Source organism: Apteryx rowi, unplaced genomic scaffold (genome assembly GCF_003343035.1).
Source record: "Apteryx rowi isolate R43461 unplaced genomic scaffold, aptRow1 scaffold_161, whole genome shotgun sequence".
Taxonomy (NCBI): Eukaryota; Metazoa; Chordata; class Aves; order Apterygiformes; family Apterygidae; genus Apteryx; species Apteryx rowi.
Window position 1 is genome coordinate 608,955 of NW_020447875.1, and position 23,185 is coordinate 632,139.

The 23,185-nt window shown below is 39.4% G+C and overlaps 1 protein-coding gene across 2 annotated transcripts in view; it reads left to right on the forward strand.

Moving 5' to 3' along the window:
* The window catches only part of MCC (MCC, WNT signaling pathway regulator), a 206,629-nt gene that overhangs the window by 168,428 nt on the left and 15,016 nt on the right, over positions 1 to 23,185 (forward strand). For both annotated transcript variants that reach the window (XM_026059901.1, XM_026059902.1), the window contains 7 exons: positions 4,645 to 4,791; positions 5,126 to 5,215; positions 5,842 to 5,990; positions 7,680 to 7,820; positions 8,865 to 8,965; positions 11,427 to 11,610; positions 18,766 to 19,000. In XM_026059901.1, coding sequence (XP_025915686.1) covers positions 4,645 to 4,791; positions 5,126 to 5,215; positions 5,842 to 5,990; positions 7,680 to 7,820; positions 8,865 to 8,965; positions 11,427 to 11,610; positions 18,766 to 19,000 — 1,047 coding nt within the window. The remainder of the gene's footprint in view (positions 1 to 4,644; positions 4,792 to 5,125; positions 5,216 to 5,841; positions 5,991 to 7,679; positions 7,821 to 8,864; positions 8,966 to 11,426; positions 11,611 to 18,765; positions 19,001 to 23,185) is intronic.

A 23,185-nucleotide genomic window follows, 5' to 3' on the forward strand; every position in this document is an offset into this window, starting at 1 on the left:
GTGCTCAGAGGCTGGGAAAGGGCCTTGCCACTTAGAGCACCTTCAGTTACCACGTTAGTGCTTCATTTTCCATCCTCTTCCCCGCAGATTTGCAGTATGCGTAAGTAAAATAGAAAGTGGGAGAAGTATGTTCATTTCCTGTGGTTTGTTGTACTTCATCTTCCGTCTCTTTAATACCACTTCCAAATTGTTTTTGTTATAAAGTGCTGAAAAAAACCTTCATTGCTTAAAGAGTTAAAAGATACTGCATGATAAAACAGATCACAGACAGGGTAGAAAGAAAAGGATCACAGGCATGACCTTTATTTCAAAACAGGTTAAGAGCAAAAGCCACAGGTGTTCTTTGAATGTGAAAATCGGTGATAAAAACGGAGTTTGTAGTGGTGCGGTTTTTTTATTGAGAGAATGTTAAGAAATTGTATAGTTATGAGTATGCATGTGTAAAATACAAAGAGTAAAATGGATCAGTATGTTTCTTAGAGTCATGATTATAGATAACTTGAGCGTGTTCCACTGAAGTATTTTCTATGACCCGCTATTCATGTTTGCAAACATGTGCGTGGTGCCTGTTAATCACTTATGATGTCCTTTATAAATCCAACAGTACTGTAATTTGTCAGGCCCTTTTTGCTTCCACCCTGACTGTCTTTTTATTTAGTTCTTAAGGCACCCACAAGAAGTTACGCTTTTTTTTCCCTTGTTTTTCACTCCAATTCTCAACATTCAAGGAAAAAATTAGAAATGCAACTAAACAATTGGTCCATGTTGCTAAACATCAAATATTAATAAATAAAATGTCTATTTGCATCTGACTTGCTCAGTATCTAGGGTATCCTTTGCTCCCAAGTCTCATGGCTGTATTGCCCTGTGTATCGCTTAATCCCCCTGCTGTTGCTGTTTCCAAAGATCCAGCACATCTTTACTTCTGGGATTTCCACAGTTCTTCTGGCTTCCTCCAGGCATGTTAAAGATCTTTGCTCTTTCCTTTTTTTAATGTTGTCTTCCCAGGTGTTTCCACAGTTGTTTCCTTTATTCCTCTCTGTTCTTTCCTATGCCTTGTTTTATCTGATACTGTAATTTGGTCTGCTTGTCTGCCACTTTTCATCTCAATTGAGAGTTTTAGGACAGTAGTTTTGACATCCTGCTAGATGTTGCTTTCTTTAAACTAAACAGGAGGCAAAGGCTGAGGAAATATTTCTTTAAATCATTCCTCTCTATTCCTCACTGCCTCACAAATCTACTCCTCTGTGCCTTTCAGTGGAACTTTGGTTTTCTTTCCCTTTCTTTTCTTTTTTTTTTCTTTTTTTCTCTTCATCCATAAGATTTTGCCAAATTTTTGCTGATTCCTGTAATATCTGCCCTTCCTTTCTCTCCCATTTCCAAATACTTACTGTGTCTCACGTTCAATACCGTAATCACCTTCTTTCTACTGGTAAACATAATTCTGAACAGAATAACAAAACAAGTTTGTCTTACCTGTTGAATCACTGATCTCCAAATGAAGGAAGACCATGCATTCACCAATACAGAGAAGCCACCTCTTCTAAACACTTTTTTTCATGATTTCTGTTCTTTGGTCTTCCTTTATTTTTCCTTTAGAATTACTGTTAGTTTGGAAAAGTGCTTTCTGAGGAGATGGTGCATACTGTCTTCTTTATGGAGGAAGCTTTGGTGGCCAGAAGTAGTGATCTGAGTTGTCTCCGGGCAGTCGGGTAGGTGGGCAACCCAGCTGGCTGGTGATTCTGCCTTGGTGAAGTGTGAATTTTGAGGTCAGTGATTCTACAGGTAAGACAGACTTGTCCTGTTATTCTGCTCCAGAGTTATCATCCGGTACTCACTGCTACTAAAGTTAGTGCAGTAATATATAGCAATTAATTCAGCCTGTAATTTCTCAAATGAAGGACTGAATYTGTAAATACATCAAGAAAACAGACAGCTTATTAATGCTTTTTTAAGTTGGGGTTGCCTCTCTGGTACAGTATTAAAGCAGTGACTAGCATAGATTGATAACTGTGCTGTGCTTTGAGTTTTCTTTTATAAATGCTTTCCTAAACAGAACTTTTCCTGGCTATGGTTTTAGTTGGGTTAATTTTTCTTTCTGTTGTGAATGTTGTTTTATGGACCCTTAAGAGTAATTGGCTTTGTAACTGTGGCCAATAATCACTGCTCAGTAATAAAACACAGATCAAAGGAAACCTATTGGTGTTAAAGTTTTATGTAATATTGTCCTTACATAAGGTGGTTTTAAAATTGGGAGTAAATGAATACACAGTATTTTAAACAATTTTAACATGCTGTTTCTTGGTTTACTTACCCTTAACTTTACAATGTTACTTACTTTTGTACTGAAATCTTTCAGGACTGGCTTCTGGGCATAGGTGTGTATTATAGTAATTTTTAAGTCAGACATTGAGACAGGGGTTTGATTTTTCTGATTAATAAATCCATAGTGTTTTTTCTGTTCGTTTGCTTTTAAACAGTATTATAACTTAAGTACTTGGGAAATTTATTTTTTTATACCAACAGCCTGGGTTAAGAAATAGTAATAAATGTGATTTCAATTTAACAAAAACCAGTCTGTTTTTTTTCCCAGTGTTAATGCAGCAATACAAATCCTGTCTACACTTGCACACCACATCCGCAAGCAGCAACATACATACATGGTTTATTTCAGTTTTAGACTTACCAGGAGGTTAAAATGATTGTTTTGCATCAATGCAGCACTTCTGTCCTTAAGGTTTGCATTGGTGCAGCTGTATCCATGTTGGAAATCATATCTGAACAAAGGAATATCGTATGAACAAAGGAGGCCGCAGCTGTGAATATCTAGAAGATACGTGCTATGAATGTACTTTACACACATCTGCTCAGTTAACTTTTAATGGAATTACACTTAGAAAGATCTATAATTCTGGGGCAAATGCCCACATCCATTTTTCAGTAAGTTACTTTAAACACTGGGGATTTGGTTTAGAAGTTTTGTGTACTCCTCCTTTTTGTAACCACGGGCGATGTTTGGCTTCACTTTGGTTAAGGTGTAGCACTCCTCCACAAACAGGGAGTGAGCGTAGTTAGCCTTTTGTGCTCTTACTGTTGTTACCTACAACCTTTTATCAGTAACACATAATTGTTATGCTTTGTTTTGTGAAGCATGGGGTTTTTCTTCTTTTTATGGTTAGCACCTACCTACAAATTCTGATATTTGACAGTAAGTCTTCAGACAACCTGACCCTCAGTTTGCATAAAATCTGAAGCAGAAGCAGGAGGATTCTCCAGGGAAGTAGAAGCAGACTGTAGGGGATTGTAGGGATCGTAAGATCCTGCTCTGGGGAGAGGGAAGAGTTCTAGCTCGAGCCCCTGCCTCAGTGCAGTACCTTGAAGGGATCTGTGTAAGTTGTGCAGAGAACATCCTGACTGCCACTTCTTCAAACACTGATCTCCAAAGCACTAACAGTGAGCTTATAGCTGAGGAAGGCCCAAAGCTTTAATGCCACTTTAATTTTGATCTCCGACTGAGAGTTTCAGCTTGCTTAATCAGTTCTTTGCATAAATGTATTATATTTAGTATAAGATCCCACTTTGTTCTATAAAATAGATATCACAGCTGTATTTCATGCTACAAGGTGATACCAAGTGGGCTGAACTCTGTTCTCGTTTCACTGGACTTCTGGTGAAGTTTCACCATTTCTGTTCTGCAGTGTTCTAGCAAAATCCACACAGAAACTTTCATATTAACATAAACATTCTAGTGTTCAGGGAAATTGCCTCTGCAAATGGTTTCCTCTCCCTTCTCTCCCTCCTCATGCTTTTTATTTGATACCAGGACACTAGTTCTGTGGGAAAAATGAGTTCTGCAACTTTCCCTTGTGGCATAACTGTGGTGTTAAGCAGACAACTTATTCTCTGCTTATTAAGAATTATTTCAAGGTAAACACTGTAATTGCATACTCAGCAATACATTTTGGCTCCTGCAGGCCTTTTTTTCCCCCTCTAGTCCTGGAGCTCTTTTGACATCAGTTCTACAAGTATTTGATATATTATGAGTGCAGCATTCTGCAATGTATGATTACAGAGACCTTCTGCAAACTTAGTTGGGCGCTTTCCTAGTGTTTTCTTGTCCATGTAGTACTCACTTTTTGGTAGCTCTACTTAACTGTAGTTTTGAAAGCATGATTAAAATTTCAGTGTATTTGGCCTTTAAATACGATGAAGTCATCCTGTGATATTTTTATGTCAGGTGTTTCTTCCACATTGGAGCTTTCCATTAAGAATTGGATCTTTGTCTGTTTTACTTAGGCATCATAATCTTAGACTAGAGCATTAGCTCCCCCCTCCCCCTGCCAAAAATATTTTTTATGCATATAGTATTGCTGCACTGAAGGGGTTATATAAAGCAAGCTGGAACTAATAGTAATTACTCTGCAGCATTGCATTTGCCTTTTTACAGATTGGAAATAGTTTAAAAAAAAATAAAAATAGGATTTTAAAACAGCCTCCCCATGTGAAAATTTTGCAGCCACCACAGGGCAAAATACAACTTCTGTGCTCAAGCCAGAAGCAATCAGGTTTGGCAAGACAATGAGAAAACTTCTGAAATATTTAAACCGTAAAAGTGGGAAAACAGAATATTGTGTTTTATTATAGGTTCGGGAACTGCAAACACGTTTACAAAGTGTGCAGGCAACAGGTCCATCCAGCCCAAGTCGTCTCACTTCTGCAAATCGACCCATTAACCCCAGTACTGGAGAACTGAGCACAAGCAGCAGTAGCAATGACATTCCTATAGCCAAGGTAAGCTATTGTGTATTGCAGTAATGCTTCTTATTATCTGGGAGAAATGGGTTTCATTTTGCACAGCTGCTCTGCGGGCATGTGATTACTTGGGAAATATCATCTAGAATCCCAGGAGAGTTTTCTGGGGTCATAAGCAGGCCCATGAACTTGACCTGCAGAAAGAGATAAGCAGTAATGATTTTACATCTCTCAGTTACAACACAGATATCAATCTATAGCAGTTTGCTTAAGGTTTCCAAAAGTAGCCAGTGAACAAATGTTGATGTATTTTGTATAATGTGCATGGAGTATGGGGTGTCCTGTGTAACTTGTGCAGCATTCTGACTTCTAGATTGCTGAAAGAGTGAAGTTGTCAAAGACAAGATCAGAGTCTTCATCGTCTGACAGACCTGTCCTAGGATCAGAAATCAGCAGCATAGGAGTAAGGACTAATAAACGTGTGCATGCATGCTACCTTCTAAATATGACTTGTGTTCTGTTAAAAGCAGCGTTGTTTTTCTAAAAATATGAGCTAACTTAAAGGCTATTTTGAGAAAATATTTGAACAGAGTATTTCACCCAGCATTAAGAACTCATGGTGGCTAGAAATCATACCTTGAATGACTTTAAGGGGGTAATAAACAGAGTCAATATTACTCACCAAGCAAAGGCTTTTCAGTTGCATTCCACAGTTTCTAAATCAACAGAGAACTGCATTCTGCTCTGAAATGCCAGTGTAAATTTAGGTACAGTGTTGCTACTTTAGGTTAATATTTATTTCACTGAAAGAACAACTTGGGTCTGACATTTGCTTAGCTTTCAAGGAAGTATATTAACATTTTTATATCTATGGTGAACTTCAACTTTTGGTTAGCTAGAATTTTGAATCAAAGTAACTTCTCAAAGTAGAAACCTGTAAATGTCCTATTCTTCTTAAAATTCATAGAGAAAACTGAATAATGAATATCTTGAAGTAAGTACATCCAAAAAAACTCAGCTGTCAATCCAATCTATGGGAGGAATCCAGTTGCTATCCATTCACAATGATCTATTAATTATCCTGTGCAGGTGTCTAGCAGTGTGGCTGAACACTTGGCACATTCCCTCCAAGACTGCTCAAATATCCAAGAAATCTTCCAAACTCTGTATTCACATGGATCTGCTATCTCCGAAAGTAAAATCCGAGAGTTTGAAGTGGAGACAGAGAGATTAAACAGGTAAGATGAAAAGTTAGATATGCTCAAATATATTGTCTGCTGTTAGCTTTGTTGAAGTTACTGCTTTTTGTACGGCTCGTAGTTGAGTCCCAGCTCAACTCTGACAGCTGCAAATAAACATAAAATGGAGTTGAGAAACAGGTGATTGAAGTACACRCTAAGGATTCTTTCCATCGGTATGACAATTTAGCCATATATTACTATTCAAGCGTGGCACCATCATCTGCACTGTGGAGTGTCCTTTGCTATGGCTGACCAAGTGGACATGACATCTTTTTTCATAAAGCACATCAGTGTTAAAAATAAGGTATCCTATAACTTATTATTCATCCTTCTAGAATTAGCTCACTTTTTTTTCTCTTGGAGAAACAGAATTCTAGCATTAACTGTATCAGTGAGTGCACACGGATATGTGTTGGTGTGGAATACATATATTTAGACTTCTGGCAGCAGAAGAAAGATTGTAGCTTTCTGGTTGTAGTTAAAATATTGCTGTTAATTGCTGAATAAGCTCTATCTTAGCCAAAGCTTCATATCCTGCTTAGCACAGAGGATCAAAACTGTGGATTAGGAACCCGAGAACTGTGTCTCAGCCTGCTTCCAAGTTCTCTCTTTTCCACTACTATCTCAAGTTTAGTCTAATCAATACAGTATCTCCTGATTTGTAGCTCATGTTTTTGTAATGCTGCAAAATGTGATCTTTTTTTTCTTTCTTTTTGCACTGCACAATTTTGCATTGACAGCATGTATCCTTATATGAGGTGTCAAAGACCAGATAGGAAGTTGAAGCAGCTGTGAGTTTTAGCAACTAGAAAGATTGGGGGGTTATTCTGATCACTAAAGAAGTGGTATACTAGCCCTTCTCTTTTTTCTTGTGGTTGTTAAGAAGTTAGTGATTTTAGAGTTGTGGATGATACTGATTTCTTTGTTAGTTACTGTCCAGACTGTGAAATCATTTCCCTGCTTGCCCTCATTGTATGTCCAACCCTGATGATTAGGTATAGTCCATTGGTGTGTGTTGCAGTTACCAGCAATGATAATAGTCAGTAATACTGATATTTTGAAGCTTTGTTTTCAGGTCCATAGTTAACCTCATTGAGAAGAATATTGCAGCTAAGTTCTGATAGGAGCTGTTGTTTGACAGAATTGTTGGAGATTTCATTGCATCACTGAAACTCAGTTCATATTTTGGAAGTTGCCTCTGTAATCATGACTAAAATATTACTTTAAGCGAAACAGTCATTCTGGATGCCCCAAAGAGAGGGGGCATCTTTGCAGCCTCATGATCGCTCCACACCCCCACTTAAAACAAGAAGCAAATGTGGCAGCAGGTAGGGAGGAATGGAAGCAGAAAGATAAAGCAAAAAGTTAAGATAACTGCCCCATACATTCTTGTGGCTTCAAAAGAAGGCTACAGCTCTCTGATTGCTGCTCTTTCACAGAGAAATGTTATATTGATTGCATTTAATGGGAAGGAGAGGAGCAGAAGGAAGTAGGCTGTCCTAGAGAAATGAGTATCCTCTTGGCTCTTGCTGGGAGATATGGAACAGTTAGATTTTGCTGTAGTCATTTAAAAAAAATGTATAGACCAAATGGTCTTTGTTGTTTTAGATTATGATTGTTTTAGAGTTTTCAAGAGAGTGTCTGCAAGCTAAACTTGAAGGCTGTAAATTATTTTCTTTTCTACAGCCGCATTGAACACTTGAAATCCCAGAATGACTTGTTGACAATAACACTGGAGGAGTGCAAGAGCAACGCTGAGCGGATGAGCATGCTTGTTGGGAAGTACGAGTCCAATGCCACAGCCCTCAGGCTTGCACTGCAATACAGGTATGTGCTTACACAGAGAATGTCTTAGCCAGAGAAAGAGAGGGGGAAGACTTGACGGAGGTCTCAGAGAGTGAAATTGTTAGTGTGCTGTACTAAAACTCTTTAATTCCTCCCTGAAAAATGCCCCATTGGTTAAACTACTGGGCAAACTATGTAACTGAAGTTATTGGTACAAGTGTATCTCAACCCTAGTTCAGCAGCAACGGTGAACTCAATCCAGTCGTGAGACATAGGTTTTCTGCATTATTCAGGCACCTTTCACAAGGCCAGTGGACCAAGGAATACCATTTTACTCTAGATAATTTCAAGTGACTTTATATGCCATCGATGGGAATTGTGGGTGAATTGCTTGGTATTGGTTTCAAGTGTCTAAATTTGCTTTAATCTGTGTAAAAAGAGGGTGTCACTTGACTCCTGCTGCTGCAAGTATTTTGGAGCAGGCACTTCTGGCATTAGGACAAATTGTGTGCCTTTTAAGGAATGTATTCTGTTACTGTCAGCCTTGAGCAGATTATAAGGAAATGTAAATTACAAATAGGTGCGGTAATGTGTATATTTTTGAAAACATTAGACTGCAACAGCAACAAGTGACTCACAACTGTCTTTAGTAGCTGTTGTCTTGTATGGAGGAAAATATTGTAGCCAGGACAGAGAAACAAGTATTTTTCTAAGGTTTCTTGGCATAGTAAGAAGGCTTGAAAAGACTGTTTCTCAAAGAAATAACATCTACCATCAGTCACATTACTGACTGTTTCACCAACGCTCCCGGAGCTCACCTCACACTAGATCATTCCCTCTCTTGCTTTTCGTTGTTACATTACTCAAGGCCAATCTGAGACCATCGTATGGAAGGAAAGACTTTTGAATGCTTGCAGTAGAAGCTATGTATGTTATGTCATTTAATATCCCTATTACCAGACAAGCAGTAGGGAATCATGTAGTTCATCAGCTACCTCTTTTTTGTTGCTGATTGCAGACATTCTTCCTGTCTAAATTGCAAATATTGTGTGATTTTTGTTTTCTGTGGTTTACTTTCTCTTTTAGTGAACAGTGCATAGAAGCATATGAGCTGCTGTTGGCATTGGCAGAAAGTGAGCAGAGTCTCATTCTTGGGCAATTCAGAGCTGCAGGTGTTGGTTCTGTTGGTAAGATGTCAATGAATCACTTTATTTAAATTTGATTCTGCATGTCAATTAGCATTCATGAGAGTTAGTTGCAATAGTGAATCATCTCATGACCCACCACTTAAGAATGCTCTCTGGTCTATTTTGTTTTCAACTGAATAAGTAAATCATTTTTGCACACCCAAAAAGGAGGGGGAGGAAGGGAGAGACGGGAAATAACTCATAAAATTTACCAGCAATTTCAATTAACCTATGTATGCCATTACAGGGAATGCCTATTCTGGCTATGGTGAGGCTGCTGCAGGCATTTTCGCCTGTACAGAGTGGAATGATTAAACTATACTCATGAGCAGTACGAGGCTCTAGTTTTTCACCCTACAGTTTAACTTTGCCCTGAAATTTTAAAACTTTCTACATGATGTTTTACTATGTTGTCTGGGATATCAACCTCCATATTCTGGGTTAATTTTATTTTGTGGATAGTTAATTTTGTGACTAAGTTTTTTGAGTATGTTGTTCTCCAAGTAATAGATTAAGCCACTTCTATAGGTATAGTTCTAAATTGTGTGGAACTTCACATTACTGCTGGCTACATTTTACTAATAGAATGACACGTTTACACATTGAACATTAATCCGGTTTTTATAGTCTCATTCTTCTTCCTGATAGGAGGAGGTAGCAGCAGTAATCTTGGGTTAGGAAGTGGGGAAACCTTTGGAGAGGAAAGCTTAGCTTTTCATGCTGTGCTGAGACTTAGTAACAGCCTGATTGAGACAGTAATTTATAGCACTAGCTTCTCAGCAATCACTGAAATGTAAACTGAAAGCTTTTAGAGCCCAAATGACCATCTGGCATCAGAGGCACAGGGCTGGTGGGTTCAGCCTCTTGCTTCAGGAGGCTGGATGCACTCAGTCCACGGTCACTGTGGTGTTACCGTGCAGCTCGTTTTGCATCTCTTCTAGTGCTAGGGGCAAGCCTTTGCCTAGGTGAGTTTGCCCATGCACAGTGGGCCATGGAGTAAATGTCAGAGTGGATGTTTGGGGTTTTCACCCGCTTTTCTTCCAGAGGCTGGTCATTCCTTTCCAAAATGTGCTATAGAGCTTTTGCTGCTGGAAGAGATTGGTAGCTAGCAAAAATGAGTGTAATCTTAGATTTTCTCCTTACACAGGTGACAAAGAAATCTCAGAAAGGGGAAGTATATTGGGTATGAGCAGGACTTTATCCCACGTGCATTTTATGAAAGAGAGGATGTAATTTAATTCTATATAGGTGTCTGTCAACAGCTCTTAATTACAGTATTATCAGTTACAGACCTGTGATAGTAATGGTGCCAACTTCCTGTTACATAACTTTGGGGGAAGTTGATGTTTGGTTTACATACCTTTACTTCACAGTGAATTTTGGTTAGAACCCTTAGATAAAATATCATATTTTTGGTTTGAAGATCAGTCAAGTTTTGTAGCAACGTCTGTGAGTAGAAAATGCCTGGGAATTGCTTTTGCATCACTTGGAGCTGAGCACAACCGGCTGCTCTTAACAGAATATTCTCACTATCTTTCTTCTGCATTAATGTTATTTCTAATGCGTACAGTTTACTTAGCAAGTGCAAAGTATGGGTAAATAGTCTTTGATTTGAATAAGGATTAAATGAAAGTCTGGCATCGAGCAAACTGTCATTTGTTTATGCTCTCTGACACCTTTGCATTGTATTTAGTGAACTGTGAATATACTGTAGCTTTGTTCTGCCTTTTGGTGTAGCCACTAGTGTGTCTTACTGTACTGACTTTACTCCAGCTGGAGTCAGAGTTACAAGAATGGTAACTGTGGTGTTTTCTGCCTGGCCTCTGCTGAAGGGATGGCTCAGTAGCTGCACAGTCTCTGCAGAAACTCTGCAAGTTACAGCAAGTTAATTAATTAATTAATTAACCAGTGCTGGTTTTCTTTTGTTTTAGTATGCAGGACTGTAAACTCTGTAAGTTCAGCTGCTGCTTCTGAGCAGCAAAGCTGTCCTTACAGGTGGAAAGGTAACCAGTAAGAAGGTGTTCTGGCAAACTGTTAGGGCTGAGGTGAAGGTGTTTGTGAGCAATGGCCCTGCAAGTGACCACACTGTAAAATATCACTGGACTGATGGAAGTAAGAGTTGTAATTTATGTTGGTGCTTTCCCAGTACATTATTATCTTGAGCATCTTGGACTAATCCTAACCCACAGTGCATATCATTACAAACAGACAAGCTAGTTAAGGTAAAACATGACTTAAAACAAATACCTGGATCTTGTGGCTGGGAGGGAGATGCATTGTGGCCAGAAGCCCGATTATCACTGATGCTCACACAGCAGTGAAGCTGCTTTTACATCACAAATTGATAATTTATCATCATCTCTTGATATAAACTGAAAGCACATGGAAGCATGTCTATTCTTGCCTTAATTTTTATCCCCCTCCTCAAAGATCTGAAACAGATTGTTTACTTGCAAACTAGGGGACCAAACAGGTGATGAAAACGTTACCCAGATGCTTAAGAGAGCTCATGACTGCAGGAAGACAGCTGAGAATGCAGCAAAAGCCTTGCTGATGAAACTAGATGGGAGCTGCGGGGGAGCCTATGCAGTCACTGGCTGTAGTGTGCAGCCCTGGGAAAGCCTGTCGTCCAACAGCCACACGAGGTAACTGCGACTTATTTTCTTTCCTAATCCCCAAGCGTTTGATTTCAGACTGAAGGTTATGTTGCATTCCATCTGCTGAACTGCCTTCCTCACCTCAGTCTTCTGAGTACTCTTAACTACATTTTCTAAGTCACCATGCCTCAGTGCTCCAATTGTCTTTAGACTTTGAGCAACTCCAGGCGAGAAGGATCTTGTATAGATTTGTTGCAAATGGATGAGTCTGAACTTTGATCTTCATCATAAAGGGTAAAAACATTACATTTGTTTTACCCCAGTGACTCTCTTGCTGTCTCGCTGAAACTTGGAGCATGTACTTCTTGTTCACATCTATTGTATAAGGGCAGCACAAATCTACAGAGCCAGAGATCATAAGTGTGCTTCCATTAGGTTTTTGGAGTGTTCAAGTATTGTTTTCTAAATGTCACAAACCCAGCCATTTCATCTTGAACCATTTTCTCTCCTTTCCCTTTGCACCCCTCAAAATTCTTCCTTCCCATGCTATTCTTTTTGCAAGAAGAATGGCAAACACGCATCATGAGGGACTGAGTGGATTCTTCCAGGAAAGGCCTGGATATTGCAGTATTTCTGAAGACCTATAAAATAATAAAACTTAAATCAACTATTATTGCGGAAGTGTTCCAGTTCAAATACATCTGCCAGCAGCTTCATTTTGAGTCTTTGTCTGCCTGCAGTGTAATTGTACTCTGTGCGGGGAATATGTGTGGATACAAAATTGGCAAGCATCCTGGATAAATGTAGACAAACATTTTTCTGTGTAAAATTTATTTTGGTTTCTCAGATTCACTCTAAAACTTTGTTTTAATTCTGTCTTTGAGCCAGTTTTTATTCAAATGCTGTCATTTTTTTGACACTTTTAGAAGTTTATTTTAGTACTTTATCATTTCCTCTTCTTGCCACCGTCTCCTCCAAATGATCTTATTTCCTGCCTTGTTGACTAGCATGGAATAGCTTAAAAAAAAAATCAGGAAAAAAGATAATCCAAGGGAATGAGATTCGAATGGGAGATAAAATTTAAAAAAAAAATAGCCAAAGAAGTTTTAATACTGCACTGTCAGTCCGAGAAAGTAATATTTTTGTTCAGAAATTAATATGACACAATCTGCACTAGTAACGCATCAGTCAGTCATGGTACCAAAGTACTGACTGGCCTAGGAAAAGGTTATACAAAGCTGTTTTGAATACCTGACTTGYCTTAGTGCGTGTACACTTATGCTGTGTGTGCACCTGCACATGAACATGTTGTAAGTGGCCATGCATGGCAACACCTCTGGCTAGGCTGAGCTTATTTACCCTTCTTCTATTTAAAAGCTTCATTTTCAGTTGTTTATAACTACCTCAGTGTTTTTCTTTCTTATGAGTTCTCTGGTACACAGTCAATGCATAATTTATTTTTCTTTAAAACAATTAAGTTAGTTGCCAGGATTGAACTGGGAAATATTGGAGTTTTTTTCTGGTTTGGGGGGTTTGTTTGGGGTTTTCAGCCTTTTTTTGAAAAGTATTTGGTGGGAATACAGTCTCTACAGTCCTTGATTTATTGACCCTCATTTTCATTTTGTTAAGGGGGAGGATGAGGGAAGTGTGTGGGTTTGGAGAGGAACATCGTCCCTCCTGCTCGTTGTTTACAGTGAACTTCTGGTGGTTGGCTGGCAATATGCGTATGTGTGCATGTAATACTTTGAGTAGATGAAGCTTCAGCAGAGTATGCTTAAAATGGGGTGGATTTCAAATTTCATCAGTATAAACTGTGGCATGTAAAAATGCAAAAGAAAATGCTTGCATATGCAAGAGAAATCTGTTAGCTTGAGTCATCATTGCAGGCTAAACTTTTCTGGCATGGAGCAAGACACTGTACTGAATATGGTAACCACTGCTATCTGCTTTGATATGTGTGGAACCTGAGAAGGAAAAGTTGCCCTTACTTATCCAAGGGACACCCAGCAAGTCAGAAGTTTGTCATATGGACCTCCTGATTTGATCATCCCTTATTCAACCCCCCAACCTCCCCAACAATGTAATTTTTCTTTGTCTAAGTCCACATACCAGGAAAAATACTTCTGAAACTTTAGCTTCTCCATATAATACAAACCTTCTTTTCTTTCCTTCTGTTGTGGTCAAATGATACATGATAGAGGTGTTTTCCCTGCTGTGAACCCTATCTCAAAAGAGAAGCATCCCCTCTTAAGCTCACAGACACATGATATCATTGTGTCAGTCCATAGATGGAAAGCTGTGCTGGTTCAAAAGGCACACACTCTTCTGTATTTACATCAGTAAGCGTTCTATCCCGGGTGTAAAAAAAAATTGAAGATTTTAACTCCTCTCCCTGTCGTTCTGGCCTTTGTTTCTTTCTTTGTTTTTGTCTCCAGGAGCCTACTCATGCTTTTTGTTGTTATCCTGCCTATGTTGCCAGCTCTCTCAGTCCATTCCCGCGTGCTCCCTTGTCAGCTGGCTCCCTGCTGCTCTGGACAGATCTCCCACTGCTGCAGATCTCTGGCCTTCTGTGATTCTTTGATGTTGGTGGCTTCCATTTCCCTTCCTCTGCCACCGCATTAGCAATACAAGCAGAGATAGGACGTCCGACTCTGGATTTCTAGCTGTTCCTGCAGGCTTCATGTTTTTCCTTTGTCTTAAAGAACTTGGCAGTTTATAAAACGGGAGCGAAGAGTGCTATGTGAGCCACCATTAGGGGACCACTGTACTTAAAACATTTTACGTTATGTGATTCAAACATACTCTGAATGTGCAAGGCTGGTCTTTTATCATAACTATTTTAGTGTGGGGGCTCTTGGTTGCAGATATGTATTGCTACATTTTTTCTTTGTAACCAGAGTGAGTAGAGAGGGAGGGAGTGAGGTGATGAAAGTTCTCCTTCACTGAGACTTGTGAGAAATGAATAATTCTCCCTGCTGTTTGAAGCCCTGTAGAATAGGGGCTTATAATGGAAGTGTTGACCCATCTTTAGCTTTGGCATTTCAAATGAGATTCTGAATGTCAAATCACTGAACGCATTACTGAGAACAAATGCTCAGAGGGCCACCGGTGACAAGGGGTTAAAGACTGTAAAAGGGAGCAACTGAAATGAAATGAAAGAGCATCACAGAGGTTGTTACTAGTAAAGTGAATAAAAATAATAGCAAGCATCTCAACTCATTTGGCTGGCAGCAACAGCAGCAGCACAATAATGTTGCCAATTCAGTTTTGAAAATAAAAATAGCTCTGTGGTATAGTAGGAAGTCATAATTGTCTTAATGGACAGAAGCTAACCATGGAACATACATTGCCAACGAGGTTTGACTGATTGCACCTTGAAAAAGAAGGAAACAAAAGAGAAAGGCTGCAATTCTAGTTTTGACTGAAAATGGTGTTTTGTATTAACTGCAATGCTAGTAACCCCAACCTTATATCTGGATTCATGGAGGAAAAGTCTGGCCTCTTATATGCAAAGGGAATTCTTTTCAGTATTACTTAGGACCACTAAATAGCTAAACTCAATCAAACACAGGGCTAAATCTCCCAGTCAGAATCACCTCAGATTTCAGATAAGTAGCTGACATACAGGATTATCTTGGCTGAAGTGTGAAAATAAGTTATTTAGAAATATCCCAATAAATATCTTAATGTCATCTATGTAACACTTCATTGCTGGAGCAAATTATTCTCAGAAGGAAGAAGCGTGGTTTCACCAAGGTGTTCTGATTTTAGCTAAAAATACTGCTGTTTCTATTTTAGCTGGTTGGAGTATTTTTCAGTTTCTGTGGAAAAGCTTTTTATCTTTTGGCACTGTGCTGTTTCAGATATTGAGCCATAAGACTCACCTAGAAGGGCCTATGTGTGCTTTGTATCAAATGCATTCCTTAAAGTGTGAGGTTGTATGCAGACACTCAAGCAAGTTGTGTGGATTTGGTACTGACAGCATTATTTTAGTTCTGTCAGCTTTGCATTATCTGCACCATTGCTGAATTGCAGATTTATTTATTGGCTTGATTTTTTTTTTTTTTTAACAGATTAACCAAAGACTATGTAGGGTCATAAGGGTAAAATTTTGTAGCATACGAAAAATGATACACTCAAAGACACTCTAGGAAGATTTGTTTATATCCATGCACTGCATATAAATATTTATGTGTGTGAGTGAATGTGTGTGTGTATATATACATGCATGCTCGCACACACACACACACACACACGCACACACACACACATATATATATGCTGGCAAATAAATCTGCCAACAGTACTATACCAGCCTGTGTTTTTCCATAGGCTGTATATGAAAATTAATTTGACATCATCCAGGCATGACATCATTGTGTCAGACTTGAGGAATGAAGCGAGTGGGCAGAACATTTCTCTTTGCTTGTTCTGAATACAGCAGCTGGGAGAAGGTGCAGACTGGTGTGTCCTCTCTTGCTGTGATGAAACTGTGACTCCTGCCTGTCCCTACCTACCTGCTTGAGAACTGAGAAACGCTGCACACTTATTGCAGCAGCTCCATGTATTTTCTGGATAGATGCATCACGCTACATATGCATTGGGTCAGTCTCTTCTCCTTTGCCCTGATGGCCATTAGAAGCAAGAGCAGTACCTGAAACTGTGGCTGATGTGCACACCAGCTGTGGGTACTTACCTGGAGCAGGAACGGGCCAGCATTATGGTTGCGGAGAGTCCTGGTGTCCAGGCTCTTGGGGGAATGCTGCCGCCAGGGCGCTGTGCTGTGGGAGCTCAGCAACACTGCAGCGTATCTTAGTGGCTCCTCGCACAGCCTGGTTCTCGCAGCAGTTCAAAGGCAAGGAGGGCAAGTGCAGGGCTAGGCTCCCTGCCCCTGCTTGCTGCTGCCCAAACTGCTGCTTTGCTCCTTGGTTCCTCAGCGGGGGCTTGCTACAAAATGTGGGGGGAGAGGGAATGTGCTTGTCCCTTCTTGTTGGGCTGGCCAGCTGAGACCCCTTCTCCATTAAACTCCCCTCACCTTATTCAAAAAAAGAAGCAAACAAAAAAAGCATGCTAGCAATTCAGCAGAGGAGCCAGCTCAGCTGCAGACGGGCAGGCAGGCAGCCAGGACTGAAGTAAAAGCAGCCTGAGTATTGCTGGCAACCGCCCAGGCTGCCTTCCTCGGCTTGGGCTGCTCTCCACAAAAGGCTACGTGTATAGCCGTAGGTCTTCAAGGGCCAGACCTGTGAATATCCTGTGAGGATGAGGTTCAACAACACAACAATATACCACAATAATAGACTTCCAGCATTTGTGCTCAGGTTTCATTCCCAATGGGAGGGCTAGATTTTCTTTTCTTCGTAAGTGGAAAACTAAGATGAGCTGCTTGTGTCCCAAAATTTGAAGCCTGTGTAGACTTTAAGGGCTATTCTTTCTCCAACAACAGCCGTTTTACATTTAGTCCAAAAAAACTCTGCGAAGTCTCTGGGTGCTGAGGAAACTTGCAATACYGCTCAGTGTAGAATTAAGTATCTCTTATATCATCTATCCCCGTTTTTCCTTATCAGTATCTACTTCAGAAGGGTGCCGTTAGTCTCAGTAAAGCAATGTTTATAAAGTGTTTTGAGATTCTCTGATGAAGAACCAAATATGAACAAAAATTTCAACCTGGAAGAATTTCTAAGTATAGATGCAGGGTGTTTTTAGCTTGACTGCAGATGGGAATGGATGAAAATGAAAGCAGAGACTGGTTTGCACTTCAGATAAATATGGCACCTATTATCCCGAAGAGAAGGAAGGAATAATATGAAATTAACAGAAAAATGTAGTAAAGACCTGTAATGTGATATTTCACAAGGGGGAAAGATTTTGAGAAATCTTTGTAGATCTGCCAATTCTCTTTCTCCTCCAAGACTGTGCTTGGAATTTGTGGAAAGATTCATTGGCAATTATCTGAGGCACTTTAAAATTAGCATAGCTTTAGCTGAGGTATAGCTGAAGGAAAAGAGAAAAATCAAGACTATCTTTTCTCACATGCATAATATATTTTAGGAGATTGTTCTGACTCTCACAGCATGTAGCGGGTGGGGCTTTTTCTTCCTCCAAAAATGTTGAACAACAGTGCAATTTGATACAGAAAGTGATTTATTCCCCTGCTGATAACTGAGATCATCTAGCATTCCAGACAAGCACAGTTAATGGATGACTTATCCCTCACCCAGCAGCTGATTACAGGTCCTCAGGAGACAGTAGGCAGCTTTGAATGAGGTTATAGAAACAGGGCATTTTATTTTCCTTTTAGTGTTATTGCAACTATATTCAGCCCTGGAATGCTTAGGGCTGTGTCGGTCTCAGCCCCCTACAGCACTGGCATGCATATAGGTGGGGATGCAGCACTGAGGCACTCGCGCTCTTACCAAGACATTGGTTTTCCCTTTGTAGAATTGCTTTGTAAACATTTGTGGCGCAGGCTAATGGGCAGTCGCTCGTTTGAAACCATGCCCTTAGAAAAGGAATGCTCCATCAAGCCTGATGACTTTTTATTAAAAATCCTGCTAAATTATGGGCTTGTTTTAAACCCCTGCAGGCCTGACGGGATTTTGGTGTTGTGTGAAATTAACCTTATCATGAATTGAAAGATGCTGTCGTCTGACATCTGCCAGTGGATTTTTCTCGGGTTGATTCCTACAGGTGTCCATTAAAAAATTCCCCAGATAATTGGTATTACCATCAGCAGATATAAATAAGGGTTGGGCTGATTCTCTTTTCTTAGCAGATGCTTCATAACAAAAAAGATGAAGAGACAGTAGCAAAGCAGCACCCAGAGGCTTTCCCTGCTAGGGTATTCCTGAGAAATCTTAAGTAGCATTTTTCTTTTTTTTTAATTAAAAAAAAAAAAATGTTTCACAAGTCACTGTTCCAGGAAATCTAATTCAATTACATGTCGCTAAATATCTGGCTTTGCAGAGAAGTAGCCACTGACTTGATTTTCTCACACAGCTTGAAGAATTAAATTTCTTTTCTGCATTTGTCATACCTCTCTGCATCTTTTGAACATTGCAACATCCAGTCAACAGTACCTGTGTCCTTTCTGTGAACTTTATGCATGTGTTGATGAAAACAAATCCCAAGTATTGGGAAGGTATTTCATACAAAAACGTAGCTCTGATTCCCAGTGTATTTTAATGCTGTTCTTTCTCTTTCCAGTACTACCAGCTCAACTGCAAGCAGTTGTGATACAGAGTTTACAAAGGAGGATGAGCAGCGGTTGAAGGATTAYATACAGCAGTTGAAGAATGACAGGGCAGCAGTGAAGCTAACAATGCTGGAGCTGGAAAGCATCCACATTGATCCCCTTAGTTATGATGTTAAACCTCGTGGAGACAGCCAGAGGCTAGACCTGGAAAATGCAGTCTTGATGCAGGAACTTATGGCAATGAAGGTATTTTTTTTATTTCTAACAGGCTAACTGTGCTGCTGGCAATCCCTCTGTGCTGCAAAACATGCTAAGAGAGTCACACTTATGGGAGGTTTATGATAGTGATCCTTGGGTGGTAAAGGGTTACTTTGTTGAAGCAAATAAGCAGGGCTGAAAATTGCTTTCCAGTAGTCAGAAAGTGACAGAAGGCAAAGCATTAGCAGTGACGAGATCTGTGTTTTGAATTAGGCAAAGACTTCATCCATGGCTCTAAACTTGGAATGTTCTCCTTGACAAACCAGATGCTCTCTCTAAGAGATAGGGCAGCCAAGTTGCTTGAGGGTGACCAAAAGTATGATACAGCACTTCCCATGAAACAGTTCATTACTTGACTTAGAAGCTTGCAAATGTGCATCTCCAGTATTTGTGAACTGAAGCAGAACAAATTCACCTCCTTTTAATATTGCCCTAGGAGGAAGAATGGTCTGTCAAAAGCTATCATCCTTAATGTTCTCAAGCGGTTACTAGTCTAGAGCTGCTCTTGATGCTTTGCTTCAATATGTAGCTCAGTTTAGAGTAGGGACAAAGGATATATGGTGATGAGTTGCAATAGCAGAGGTTTTAGGAGAATACACTGCTACCTCAGGCCTGCTTTATATGTCCAGTTGTAAAGTTGAGATCTGGACAGACCGACTTTTACCAACCAGGTATAGACCTTATATCATTTTAAACCTGGCTTCTGTATTGGCTTTGTAAATTTAGAGAGGTGAACTAAAACGTGGGAACATATTAAAGGCAATGCAAGTGTGCGTCTGCATTCAGAAATTGTCTGGTTTTAGTCCAATTTAAGTAAGTTTAACTCCTCTGTTTTCACAAGTCCTGCTGTAGTGAACTAATGGCAGATATGTTAGGTGATGGCATCATCTGGGACAGCAAATCCTAATAATTTTGAAAGCTCCTAAATGTATAGATTTTTGTTTAGATCTGATAGTGTTGGCTAGTTGGTAGCTTAGTACAGATAATGGTATTCTTAGTGGTGCTGCCTTTCCATCTGATGACAAACTTAATTTTGCATTACAGTGTTTAATATTTACAGGCCAGAGAAAAAGATTCCCTGGTAACTTAACACTCAGAAGTTTTAAAGTTATATTAGTTGTTTGAAAGACTCTTGCAAATTATTAGATGTGTATTTCAAACATCATACTTCTCATTCTCCTTCTTTGTCTCCAGATCTTCGCTGAAATGTCTTGTACACCATACTCACCTCTAGCTTTAAATTGATTGGTAAGGGCAAACTACAGAGCTATCCCTGTGATTAATGCCCAGGTGTTCCCTAACTTGGCAGGAACACAAATAGTTGCATATCATGATTTCTGGCACACTTTTGAGTGATAGCGATCCTTTCAGGCACTAATGATCAACTGCCTTTTGACATGTGTTTTCCACTCATAACTAGACCTAGCACACTGGGTTTTCACTGCAGGAATTGTCCCCAGAAGATGATAATATCTTGATGGTTTGTGTGCAGTGCAGCCTGGAATAGATACACATTTTATGTAGGTGGCTGGAGTCAATGTCAGTCCTTTCAGACCTGGAGGAACTGACAGCAGTCTGTTGGTTGTCATTTGTTGTACTTTGTGGGAATTCACAGCTGCAGAAAATTTCTAAGTTTCTGAAAGGGACATGTGGTGAAAAGTCTCATGCTTGTCGAAGCTTGGAAAGCATTTGTTGATAACCACTCTCCTGCTACAGAAATTGAAGACTCCCACCTTTCTTCTCTGTGTGAAGCATTACAAAAGGCAAATAGGCAGAGCTGTGCTCTGCATACTTTGGGTCCAAGAAGAAGTGCTGCCTGATTATCATCCATGATTTCTGCTCAGGTCTGCTTTGCAAGCAACTCGTATGTTTGATGAGCTATAGCAGAGATGAACTGAAGGGCAGATCACAAGGATGCTTTCACCTCTGAGTTTATTATTCATGTCTATTATTTGGAACATGCAGCTCATATAAAATAGCATATTTATCTGCCTTCTTCTGAGATGATTGGAGAATTTCAATTTCCTTATGGTATTTTTTTTGTTTTACTTGAAGCAAATAGTCTCATCTGTGCTGTGGAGGACTTTGTCATGTAGTATCTCTTTAATGTGTTCACTCCCTTCCCTCCATTTTTAGCAAGGTCTGACTGGGCTACTCAAGGATTTTCTACATTTTTGGGTCTTCTGATCTGCTGCCGTGTTCTTGAAACATGCATCTGTGTTGGAACCTCTGCTGTGTCTTTCAGCACCTTTCATTTATGACTCCCATTAAAAACTGATCACCACATGAGTTATATTGCTTCTTGCATCTATGTGTTGTGCTGATGATGTTATACCATTCATTCTTTATTATTGATGAATCTGGTCCATAAAAAGATGGCTTAGGAGTAGTGTCAGGAAGCCTCATATTTTGTTCTCTTCCAGTGTGTAATGTTGCTGTGTTTATTCTCTTAGTGATCCAGTGTATAAAGCCTAGTAGGTCCACCAGTACTTCTATAAAATCCAATTCTGTGCTTCAAGCAATAATTAACCATGTTTCCAAAAATATTCTTGTCTGCTGTTTGTCATCATTCAGTGGGTCTTGCTTTGAGGTCGGTTGTTGTTGTCATGCCCCAGTTAGCAAGGAGATTACTTTTGATGGGTGTAAACAAGTCTTAGTTTGCAGCCTTTTTCTGCATTTCAGTGGACTCGGAATCTAGATAAGAAGTCTCAGCTTTCTTCTCTGATATTTTTTTCCTCTTTTGTATACAGACGGTGATAATATTGCTTGTAATGTGCTTTGAGACTACAGTCTCTCTGCTGAAAATGTTAAGAGTCCTTTGTTAAAGCATTTTGTGCTCAAAGTAAAATATAGTTAACCAGAACTTCACGTGTCCTTTATCCRCTCTGGTATTTGTTTTACTTCTGAAAGATGATATATTCTACTGTGTGTATTGTGATCCTCTTGGAGCTCCTTTCCATGACTTTCTGGAACTTTTGCCATGTAAGAGTCCTTGCTGTTTTATTCTTCTGACATGAGTGCATCCAACACAAATTTTAATTTTGAGCATGCTCGTGTTAAGGAGTTCCTCACCATTGATCCTTGAATTAATTTTGAGCTAGAAAACGTGGTATAGATAAACATCTAGTCTTTAAGTTAAAACTTTGGATGATGAAGAACACAGTTCCATAGATTCATTGTTCCAGTGGTTAAATTCCCCTTTTTCTTTTAAAAAAATAAATGTTCCTTATTTTTAGACTGAATTTGCCTAGCTTCAGCTTTCAGCCTTCAAARATCTTGTCATGCCTCTCCCATATAGGTAGACTATAGCCCCCTGTCAAGAAAATCTTTTCCTCACGTCAGTGCCAAAAAACTGCTCAAATTACTTCTCAGCCTTCACTAAGTAGATTAATGGCTTTATAAAGAGAGGCTTAAGAAGCTCAATGCCTATGCTTTAAGCATACCAGGCAATCCAGTTCAGCTCCTATAACTTAACTTTCTCCATCATTATTTAACAATATTATTTACATTTTTCCTGTTGACAAAGAAAATTGATGGTAGGTCTGCCTAACAACTGAATTTCTGTAAACCACACTGAATGAAACTGATTGTGCTTCCAGCCTTCAATTCATTTATAGGTAGATGAATAAAGGAATTAATTCAAAGCTCATATTAACCTTTCCAAGCCTGGAGGTTTTTTGGGATGTGTTTTTTATTTTTGCAAGGTTGGTATTGCTGAATAAGCCAATGATTACCTGTGATTGCTCTAACTGTACTACATCTGTGAGTACTTCCTGCACTTAATCTGGAGAGTCTTCTACAGAGAAAGTTAGTCTAAATATGTGCCAAGATTTTTGTTTATATGGTCTTTGTTAACAGTGGATATCATGCAAAGAGAATTATATTTGAAGGATAAGATAAGACACTTCTGAGACTTTCGTGACCTAGAATATGCTTTCTGGTTTAAAAAAAAAAAAGTGATTTGTTTATAGACTGGCCACATAACAAGGAACTTGTTTCTTTCAGAGATGTTTACAAAGTGAACAAGTCTAGAACTGAACTGTAATACAGAAAACAGCTGTGTGAACTCAGTGTTAGAGCCCATGAAGTGAACTAGTGTGTGACAAGCTCAAAAATGAGAACAAACTTCTGGGGCTTTTGGTTTGAGAGTTGGTTTGTTTGTTTGGTGGTGGG